This window comes from Ammospiza caudacuta, chromosome 1, assembly GCF_027887145.1.
Source record: "Ammospiza caudacuta isolate bAmmCau1 chromosome 1, bAmmCau1.pri, whole genome shotgun sequence".
Classification (NCBI taxonomy): domain Eukaryota; kingdom Metazoa; phylum Chordata; class Aves; order Passeriformes; family Passerellidae; genus Ammospiza; species Ammospiza caudacuta.
Window position 1 is genome coordinate 28,454,415 of NC_080593.1, and position 11,697 is coordinate 28,466,111.

The 11,697-nt window shown below is 42.1% G+C and overlaps 1 protein-coding gene across 1 annotated transcript; it reads left to right on the forward strand.

Moving 5' to 3' along the window:
* Positions 1-451: 451 nt before the first annotated feature.
* Positions 452-3,429, forward strand: ARL4A (ADP ribosylation factor like GTPase 4A). The gene is made up of 2 exons (XM_058802261.1): positions 452-680; positions 907-3,429. Exon 2 carries the CDS (start codon positions 973-975, stop codon positions 1,573-1,575), a length of 603 nt encoding a protein of 200 aa, XP_058658244.1. The 5' UTR covers positions 452-680; positions 907-972; the 3' UTR covers positions 1,576-3,429.
* Positions 3,430-11,697: the final 8,268 nt, after the last annotated feature.

Consider the following 11,697-nt stretch of genomic DNA (forward strand, 5'->3'; position numbering starts at 1 on the left):
GGTGGAGTGACGGCACCCACGCCCAATGAACGCGCGCTCTCCCGAGAAGGGGCGGGGCTCTGGGTAGCCGGAGGGGCGCTGCCGCCCGCCGCGGGGCGGGGGCTGCCGTAGGCGGAGGGTGCGGCCGCGCCGGCCTGCCCCGAACGGGCCCCGTGAGGCAGCGGCTCCGCCTCCCGGGGGGGAGCGGGGGCTGTTCAAGGCAGGGCGTGGGCGAGGAGCGGCCCCTTCCTGCGGGCCGAAGCGCTCGGCTGCGGACGGTACGATACTCGGGCTCCCCATGAGCGGCCGGCGCCGCCGGCCAATGGGCGAGGCGGAGCGCGGCTCGCTCCCCGCCCCCCGCGCGCGGCCAGGCCAATGGGAGGGCGCGGGAGGGGCGCGCGGGGCTAGGCGCGCGCTGGGAGGCGCCCCGCCGCCAGATGCAGCGGAGAGTCGCACGGGTGGCGGCGGGAGAGGCAGGAGAGGAGCGGGAGCAGCAGCAGCAGCAGCAGCAGCGACTGCGGGAGCCGCAGCAGTAGCGGCAGCAGTGGCGACAGCTACGGGAGAAGCAGCGGGAGCCGCAGCAGTAGCGGGAGCGTCTGCGGGAGCAGCGAGAGCCGCAGCAGAAGCGGCCGCGGAGCAGCGGCGGCGCGTGGCCATGGGGTGGCGGGCAGCGCGCCCCTCCCCGCGCTGAGGGAGCCGCGGTAGGCTTGGGGCGCGGCGAGGGCGGCGGGGGCGCAGGTGCCGGGCGAGCCGCAGTGCCGGGAGCGGCCGCAGCCGCCGGGCGGGGCGGGGGACGTGTGGCGTTCCGCGTCGCGCTGCCCGCGGCCGCCCCCGCAGTCGGGGCGGCGGCGCCGTGGCCGGCGCGTTGCGGCCGCGCAGCCCCGGCGCCGGCGGAGCGGGCTCTGAGGCCGCTTGTGTCGTTGGCAGGAACCGAGCGCAGCCGCGGGAGCCGCCTCTGCTCGTGGCAGCCTGCTGTCACCTTCCCTTCTGGCAATGGGGAATGGACTCTCGGACCAGACGCCGATCCTCTCCAGCCTGCCTTCCTTCCAGAGCTTTCACATCGTCATCCTGGGGCTGGACTGCGCTGGGAAGACGACGGTGCTCTACAGACTGCAGTTCAATGAGTTCGTCAACACTGTCCCCACTAAAGGATTTAATACGGAGAAAATCAAAGTGACGCTGGGCAACTCGAAGACGGTCACTTTCCACTTCTGGGATGTGGGCGGCCAGGAGAAGCTGAGGCCGCTGTGGAAGTCGTACACAAGGTGCACCGATGGCATCGTGTTTGTGGTGGACTCCGTCGACGTTGAGAGGATGGAGGAGGCCAAAACAGAACTACATAAGATTACTAGGATATCTGAGAATCAAGGGGTGCCTGTCCTTATCATTGCTAACAAGCAGGACCTGAGGAACTCTCTCTCCCTCTCTGAAATAGAGAAAATGTTAGCAATGAGCGAGCTGAGTTCTTCAACGCCCTGGCATTTGCAGCCTACCTGTGCAATCATTGGAGACGGACTTAAAGAGGGACTGGAGAAACTACATGATATGATAATTAAGCGAAGGAAAATGTTGAGGCAGCAGAAAAAGAAGAGATGAGTTCTTTTTTGACCTTTGTTTTTTAGGGTAGTTACATGGTCAAAATTTGACGTAAGACAGCTTCCAAAGCCAGGCCTGCCTGTTTGGATGCCGTTAAGCTTAGTTACGTTGAACAATCAGTTGCACAACCTTGCTGTGTACAGGAAGGCTGTGCAGTTGTGGATTTTTATTTTTTTTTTAACTAGTCTCTTCTGAGTTTTTTGGCTCTGTATTATTTCAGAAGCCCTAATAGATGATGTAATGCTATCAGGAAATGGATGGGTGGGTATATGTGACATGGATGTCTAAATAGCCAAATAAAACGAGGGTTTTCTGCTTAGTGTTGTAGTCATATGTTTGAGGGTGCCCTCTGCAAGCAATTTGCATTGAAGGTGTTCTGTGTTTTTAAACTTCTAATGCTCGTAAGTGGAGTGCTTAGGTGAACATTATACAGCTTTAAAAACATGTATGAAGCTAGTAACCCATAATTTCGTTGAGGCTGGTTTTTTACCTTGTTTGAGGATTTTTATGAAAGCTTGGCTACGTGTGTAGGTTTTTGTTTTAATTTGGCACTTTTTGAAATTGATTCACGTTAAGTTCAAACACTTGAAATTTTAAGTGCTGTGGATTCTTCAACTGGTAAAAGAAAGACTTTGACAAGTAAAAACTGTAAACAACACGATGGAGCATGAAAAAGTGGTTTCTCAACATATAGCATGTTTTTTGGTATATAAGGTTCTTATTTCTTTAGAAGTAGCCATTCATCATTATACAGTTCTAATCAGGTTTAAACTGTTACTCAAAATTAGTAATTTATTTCTGAATGGTGAGTTTTATGTCCTCCTAGCATCAAAAGTCAATGAATTGCAGTAAAGGAGCTATAAAGAACAACTGTGGCTGCTGTGGTTCTAACCAGTGCAGCATTCTTTGCCGTATTGGTGACTTTCCTGGCAATATAACATACTTATAATGAGGTAAAGATGGAGTTAAAATTAGCAGAGCACATCTTGTATCTCCCCAAAATATCCCATTTTATTAAAGCAGTATTGCTGTGTCACTTGCAACGTATGCTTTTTTGTTGTGACTCTTACAGTATTTTGTGGTTAGGAATGTAATAATGCTTTATACACTCAAACATTAGACACTGCCGGGGGCGGGGGGGAGGGAAAGGGGGAAGAAGATTTTCAAGGTGGGCCTGTGTTCTGCTTTAATTATGCTTTAAGCTGTTCTTGTTTACAGAGTGTGCAAACAGTGTTAACTGGGCAGGATAGTGCTTGACAGAAAAGGGAGGGTAGTTTTTCTTACTGGTACAGAGCTTCAAGTGACTCTTTAGATACTTGGTTAGCAATTAAAAGGGCTAAAGCAGAGCCTGGATTTTTAAGACTAACTTTAGTGGTGCTGTAGAAATTCATCAGAATGTTAGATTATCTTTAAACTTCTGTTGGTAATACCAGACTAAAAAAAAAAAGTAGAAACTAGCAAAATCAATTTCCTCCTCTCAACCAGCAAAGTAATACATTTTTCTTACCTGCTGCCATGTATCAGGAGGATGACAGCTACAAACCGAATGTCAATCAATGTAATTTAGCTATGTTGAAAAAAAAAAAATCAAGCTTTTTAACCAGCAGCTGTTCGACCAGGAGATAACCAAAAATGCACTTTAGTGTCTTCGATAACTGAAAGTGACAGCTGTTTGTTTTTTTTTATGACATCTTGGTCCTTTTTGAATAAACTGAAGTAGCTTCCAGTGGAGCTTTTGTATGTTGGTTATATATGTACCTGCACTGGTGACATTGTAAGTCACTTACTCAAGTAATGTCTATATTTATAGAAATGTGGATGACTTCTTAAACCTCAATAAACAATTGAAAACAAGCCTGCAGAGAGAAGGTGTCTGACTTCTTGTGCTGCAGTGGTACTTTCTTAGCAACCTCCATGCACATTAGTTCTGCTGTTACTCAAATCAGTATTTCTGTTGAATAACCAAAGTCTTAAAATGTGGTGAGGCTTATAAATGTCACAGTGTTAGAAACTGGAGGTATCTCATTGAAAACTTTGGATCAATGGTATGTCTTTATATTCATGGAAGAAATACCTGCTGCCATGACTCTTTTCCAAAGTGATGGCTCTTGCACAATTTGAAACATCTTGTATTTAGCTGAGCCCCTATTTTGTGTTATGTGCAACACTTAATAGGCAATGTTGGGCATATATCACATGTACTCTCAGGTGGTACTTGATTTAATGTCTTTAGCCATGTGTATCTGAATCTGTCTGAGGGATTAATCTGCAGTTAAACCTTGGGTGAATTTTCTTCTGAGAAGTTACAGCAATGAGTAGAATGTGTTGATGTGGCAAGCTTCTAATTATTTTCAGGACCCAAGCATACACAAGAAAAACTTTGTTTAGCCTGCAAATGAAAATGGCTAATTTTGAACCAGAATACCCAAAATACCAGAATACTCTCTCTCAAAACCCTGATATTTTCATTTTTGTTTATGTAACTGATGGCACATCAAAATGTAGGTTATTCTTAGTCCTGAGGAAAAAGCTGTATTGGTGATGCTGAGTCCTATGGATTTGGTGTATAACTGGTACAATCTGGCTAATACTTTCCTTCCTATTGGATGCACTGTGCTCCTGGGCTAAGGAAGGTGAGATGGCAGGCTGGCTCTTTGTGCCAGGTAAACAAACTGATACCAAATACTAATTGCTCCATTTTCAGTGCTCATTAGGCTTCTATTGGGAATAGTCGAAAAGGCATACTGCTTGAAAAAAAACAACTGTGTTTTGTTTTGCATATTAAATATGCTAGTGTTTTATCTGGTGGCTGTCTCCCTCAACTCTTCTATGCATAAAAACAGCAGTGAATGATTTTAATTACAAAGACTTGACAGATCTGTACTCTAGCACTCTGGAGGGAAAGGTGAGAGAAGGTAGAGAGTACTGTTTCTAAAATGTCATGGTTCTTACTGTGTTAATACTGACTTGGAAGTAGAAGACTCTAGGGATGGTTTTTAAATTCAAGCTATGCCTTTATCTGTGTTAGAATTGTTTTGCTGGAATTTTATAGTGACAGTCCTGAGAGTACAGTATACAAATGCAGTAGCTTTACCTCTGAAAGTGTTCTGTATTACTATGGCAGTCTTCCAACTATGAACAAAACAATGATTGCAGGAGAGCATTCAGCATCTGAACTGATTTCCTGCTGGCATGGTCCTGCCAGATGTGGATTACATTTTTCCATAAGATGAATTGTCAGTTCTGGCCTAAATACTGATATGTGTAGGACAGTCTTCAGAGTAGCTGAATAAGCAGGTGTCATTTTGTTACAATGCTGGAGTTACAAATCTTAAACCGAAAATACTTTTTGCTCAAAGGGCTACAGATGAACGCTGTGTTCTGCAAGATTTCAGGTGACTATCTTAACCTGCTTTTCTAAGGAGGTAAGGAATTGCATCTGAATTGGTGGTATTGAACAAGCTTTAAGGTCTTGTCACCTTATCACTTGTCTTAGCTCATGAAAGTTTGCACAGCATTGCCTCAGCTATTTACACACAATCACAGTTAACCAGCCTTCAGAATCTAGCTATTTCTAGCTGTGTGTGAGCATCAGACTGTTTCAACTAGGAAAAATACCGTGGGATGATGAGGCTCCAGGTTCTCAGATCACTTTTAAGTTGCATTGTACTGAATTTGCATTTATATTTGGGGAAAAAAAAAAAGGGAAACATTTTGCTCTTCAAATTTTCATGTTTTATTGAGACACAATTGATTCTTTGTGTGGAAAGCAATACCCACAGCCAGCCCATGCTTCCCAGCCTGACTTGGGTGCATCTTTAGTCTTTGACAGAGCAGTCTGGCCTGCAGGAGTTCATTTCCCAGGACTTTGTGGTCACAAACCAGCAAGGAGCTGGAAGCAGTCAGGTGGGGGCTAGCTAAGCCCTTCCGGACCTCAGCAGGTCTGAGTGAAGCAGTTTTGTTCCCTTGGGGGGATGTTATCTGTATCTTGGATCATTTGTTTACTAATAGCAGAGTGTTAATTAGTGTCTAGCTGAAACTTGTTGAGAGGTGAGTGTCATTCTTAACATGGAGGGAGGATTTAGATACTACAAATTGATGCTACAAAGGACTTGGTAAGGCAGAGTGTGTAAAACGTACTCGACCTGCATCCCCCATATATAGGGCACTAGTCCTGACATGCAGTCGTGAGTCAGCTGTCAGATTGCAGTGCATGAAGGCTGGCAAATGTGTGCTCATAATGCTGCCTAACTTCTGAGAGAGAAATCTAGGCATGAATCAGTGCTTTTAGGATCAGTGTTTTCACTTTACTGCTGGGTGACTCATCTTTTGAGAGGGTCACAGTTTACAGCCTGCTCTGATAGATTTGTGTCCCCAAGCCAAAACAACCCTTGTTGCTGCTGGGAGGGATGTGTAGGGTGCTGTTTGTTTAGTCTGGGGGTTGAGGAAAGCTCATTCTTTTTTTTTAAATCCTGACTGACATAGGTATATGTGAAGGCCTGCCCCTCATGCTGCTCTGCAGGCTGTGATTATTTTTAGGAGCAGTATGAGACTGCAGAGCTGTGTGAATAAACTGAAGGGAAATACACAGCCTGGCTTCACAGCAGGCTGGTGCTGGGGGCTGTCATGTGGGCTCCCACAGCCATCCTGCCTGTCTGAGAACAAAATAAAAGGCCAATATATAGCTGGTGCCTTGCCCTTCTTTAAACCATTAGTCAGTCTTCTTAAACCATCTGTAAAAAAGAAAAATTGCAGTTTTGTAGACCTGGCTGACCAAAGACCCAAACAGCACATGAAGGACTTCAGTCTCCTCCCTGCCAGTGTCCTGTTGGTGCTGGCTGGGAATGAGCCCTGAGCCTCTGGGTGGGTGGGTGATGCTGCCTGCCTGCTCCCCATGGGCCTGAGTAGTCACACACTGATTTTACTCAAAGGCAAACCCAAAATCTAAGGCAAAAAAGTAGGCAGGGAGGCTCGACAGTACTTCCAGGCTAAATACCTGCTTGCAAAAAGCTCAGGAAAGTAAGAGAGAATAATCCCTGAGCTTTGAAGATTATGGTTTCTTAGTTCTGGCTATATTTACACAGCTGCTCCACTAGAATTAAGAGCTAAAGATGACAGAATAGTTAGAAAGGAGAAGGTCAAGTACAGTTGTTGGCTGTGGGGTGTGTGGAGGGAGAGAGGATTTGAAACTGTTGTGTTTTCCCAGCTTTTCAAGACACATTGAGCCCTAGAGAAATAGATATGATTTTAGACTACTTAATTGGTTCAAAGTCTTTATTATTTTATACACTGTAGCTTTCCTATTGCTGAAATGAAACAATACCGCATTTAAGAAAGTCACCTAATCACTGCATTAATCTCAATTGACAAAAGAGAAAGTTAGCAGGGCTGTTGAGCCTTGTTAAATGTGCTGAGGGCTCCTGGCTGGCTCACAAGCTGCTGTATTCCAAGGTTCTTTCTAAAAATAACAGAATGGTAGAATTTAGGTCAGACAGAGTAAAGGTGTGAGGCCTGATACCTCAGACCCTACATGTAGTCCAGAGGTACCACCAACCCTGTAACCACTTATCTTCTGTTACCAGTTTATGAATGGTAATTTAGTATGATTTCCTTTGGAGCATAGCATCTTCATCCCTTTCCTGTTTCAGTGTCATTTGCCTTGAAAGCTTTAACAGGTTGTTTTGATATTAGAACAAGAATGAATTGGGTGTCAAAAGGATGAGTTTGTGAATGGAGAGGATCAAGAAAGAGTGCCCACCTATACTTTAGTGACTTGGTTGGGTAAAACCAGTCTTTTTGTAAAGCAGGCTCAACGGGATGTAGATGACCTTTAAGAGGGAAATTTTCTAAAAATATCCTCTTGTTTCTAGCATTAGCTGAACTATGCTGATCTTAGAATTATTGTATGCTGTTGAAGCATGGGCTGCTGTTGTTCTCTTGACACCAGTTGCATGATTATCTCTAAGATGCCTTCAACAGATTGCAGACAAAAGGTGTAAAGTCTCCACAGTATTTCTGAATATATATAAATCTATGATGTATGTTTTCAGCTGTTTTGAGTTGTTTCTATGGATGTTTCAATTTAGTTTCTAATAGAACCTTGATTCTTTGGGAAACATATCCATATCTCTGCAAACACAGTTTATGCCTATTTGGTTCCTGTTATAAGGGATACAGTAAAATGGCAATCTATGCATTATTAGTAGCACTGTTCCCTTGAACTCCAGCCAATGAATTTTTTTTAAAATCAGATATATATATATATATATATATATATATATATATATAATATATATTCCATTGTTCTTGAGTATGGTGTATAGGAGCTGAATTTTGCTAACCTTAGAAGTGCTAGCCTCCCTGATTTTAATTAGCTTAGAAAATTGACTTGTACATTTAAAGTCACTGTAATTTAGCTGTAATCAGTCATGTTACACAGGAGACAAATGGGATTCATGGACTGTGCCCACACTGATGCTTTCTGACAGCTCTCCTATTGCCACATCAATACACATCCCTCACTGCTTGCTGTGGTAGCACTGGTACCAGCAAACTGTTTTTCTACATGGTTCAGCAATTGTGTTTCTGCCACTCTGTCATAGAACTGGCTTATGTACAGTTTTCTTATGTCCTGCTATTGCTGTAATCATGAGGGGAGGCAGAAAAAATTCTGTACAAAGACTCAGGTGTACATTGCAACTTTAAAACAAATATATCAAAGAATGTAATTTAAAGTCCCAGAGTTAATGCAGGAAACTGGAAGTTTAAGCCTGAAGATTAGTACATCCAGCCCAGGCACTATCTGTTGGTCATTTTATCCCTGAAGTTTCTTCATCTATGTGTAAAACAAGAATCTTGTAGTTGCTCTTACATTTAAATTCATGCTTAAAACTGCTGTGAGATATTAGGATATTTAGAAGTACAGTGAAATGGAAAGTAATAAACTGTGACACTAATTCAGATTTTTCAATTGACTTGCAACATATTTGTGTTCAGTAGTTATGCATCAGGAAATCATACAGTTTCAAAAGTAATGCATTTTAAAGTTTAAAAATACAATTCAACATACTGTATTATCTCTGACTGCATGCACTTCAGCTTCACAGAAAACAAAAATATTACCATAGTTGAAAAAAATAATGTACTTCATATACATCAATGAATAAATATTCATAAGCAGTATGAATATGGTATCAGTATATGAGTTCAATTTATGATCAGTTTATGATTACCTCATTTTAGTTTCAGTTTGACCATAGCTATTAAGCAAAAGTGGTCAAAATTATTTGGTTTTATGTCTAAATTAAATTGGGATGAACATATGGTCTTCCAAATCAGGCATATGACTTAACAGTGATTTGCAACGATCTTGAGTTAAAATAACATATTGTCTTAAAATAAGCTTTTCTTTGGAATAATTACCAAAATGAGTGGCAATGCCTTTGAAAAAGCAGCTTTATTTTATATAGTGCACTGAGAGAAGTATGATAGTGTGATTTCAGACCTCAGGGTTCAGAGGGTCTCCTGTTCCCTCAGCCTTTCTTGGCTGTAATGAATCAGTCTGCACAGGATGTGGCTGCTAACAGATGATAATGCAAAGTGAAGGGCTGGGCCATGAAAAGCCCCAGGGTGGCTCAGCGTGGTGCTGAGTTCTCACGAAGAGCTGATTGCTTTCCAAAAATAAGAACAGGAACTAGGGCAGATAATCCATGTAAAATGCACTTTCCACTCTTACCCCTTCACAACAATTTATTATTTCCAGTATTACAGAGCTTTACATGTTGATTACATACATAATCCATCCAGTCACCCACATCTACCTACACACACTTCTGCTGTATTCTTGCAAACCCTGTTTGTGAGAATTTCTCTGGGATCCTGTTCTGTGGGTGTAACTTGAGAACGTATAAATAGATTAGTGTTTTCCCATCTTTTAAACCCAAATGTGACTGCAAACATGACAGCAGAAATATAGTTCTTGGAAATTATTTCCTCTGTTTTAAATCTTTCATTTTATTAGGTTAAGGAGATCTGGGCTGTTCACATTGCATGGGAACCATGCTCTTGGGGATGGCATTACCACTGCTCAGAGTGCAGGTTGTGTCAGCACTTTTTTTATAAATACAAGTCCTTATTTCAGAAGCTTAATAACATAATAAGCCTTGAAACTTCATACGTGTCTGAAACTTGGCACAGAGTACTCATTTTGCCTTTTACCACATTAAATAAAAAAAAAAAATATATATATTAGAGGGGAATGTAAATAAACAAAAAAGAAGTTTGTGTTTTGCTACTTCTTCTATCTCAAAGTTAGTTTTGTTTATGAAATGAAATGGTTTGAACTTGCAGCTCCAAATGGAAACCTTTGAAATTTTTTTTTTAAGTCACGATAGTTAACATTTGCAAATCAGGCCTACACACATCATACAAATTTGTAGAGCTCACTCACAGCAAGTGAAATTCTCTCATCAGTGTCAGCAGAGCTATTTCTGTGCAGTTGTAAAGCTGAACATGTACAGAGAACAAAAAGATGAACACACTACACTTTTCCTTTGTTTTTTTTTTAATTAATAATTTCAAGTCCTCTCCTTTACAAAGTACATTTACAGTGGTGATGTCGAAGTAAATCAAATGCAGGTTTTTCTCCATCTTGTGGAAAAAACCCCTCCATGATTGTAAAATTTCCAGGCTGTTTTCTAAACAATAAAAAAATTAAATTGGAGCAGGCTCTAGTCTCAATAGAAGTATTGAATCTTTTGATGTTTGCTCACTCCTTCTAGAATTATCCTGAGGGTTACTAAGGGCGTAGCTTGCCTGGGTATGGTATCTTGCATAGATGTCTATTTTTCCTTAAAGGCAGAGCTAGTACAGAAATCCTGTATTAGTGATAGCTTTAGTATGACCTAAATCACTTCTGGCTCTTTCCTTATAGATTCACTTAAGCCTCTGCACAGGGGGTGAAGGATCCAAGTGTTTGAATCTGCAATGCTTTATTCCTCCTCTGCATCCATTTCATCTGCACGTGCATGCCTGCACAGAGCACTCTTCCTCACCAAGGAGCACCGATCTGCTCAGAAGAGTAGACACACTCTTCAGCCTTTCTTTGCCCAGCCAATTTTATAAAGGGTACAAAACATCTAGAGTTAAAAAAAAAAAAAAAACGCCACTTTTTTTTTCTCCTTCCATTCAAATCCCATTTTCAGTGGGATGGCCGTAATTATCTACTTTGTGTTGGAAAATCCTTGCTCACTTCAAGCACTTAGGGTCAGTTTTACAGTATTGTTCCACTCAACTTGATTTCTTTCTCTTATTTACCTATGGGAAGCTTACCACATCTATAATATCCTTGCTGAAGAAATGCTGTGTGTTTTTTGTGTAACACAGGCACAGCAGTCAGGATTCAAAATACTTAATGTTAGAGCTATAAAAATGAGGCATTCTTTTTCAATTGGGGCATCTCTAGGTCTTTTTACAATTAATGCAAAGAAACATGTTTATCTAGGGTGGGATTCATATTAGTTCAGGAGTGCTGAGGGAGGTCAGATAAATCACCCTGTGCTGTGGCTTGTTTCTCTCTCTGCTCTACAGAGAGTATAAACTGATTAACTCAAATATAGACACCTGCCTTTTACACCAACTGTCTATATTTATATCTGAAATGATAGCCCCAAATCTGTGCCAGCTCCTCTGCTGGAAAATGCAGGTGTCTGCCATTTGAAATCTGTGTCAATCTACAACAGCTGAGCTTAGCAAACCCACCCCAGTGCTCCTAGGTGTTGGACAATGGCAACACTCTTTGTAGAGGAAAATACAAAGACCAGGATATGAAATAATATCTATTTTACAAAGTGCAGTGAAACGTTTTATTTACCATGAACACTACATTTCACAGTCCAGATATTCTTGTTAGAGAAATTATAAACCAAATTACTTCCTCTTACAGTGTCTCAGTAAAGCTACTTGTACATGCAAAGGTAGATTTTCCATCAAATTCAGTGGGTGGGAGAAAAGGCTGAATAATTGTGCAACAAAACTGTTGTCTGGAAAATCATCTAGAAAAAATTTAAGTATTAAACATTTTTTTTTTTTTTTTTTTTTTGCAAATGCAAGTAGATCCCCACC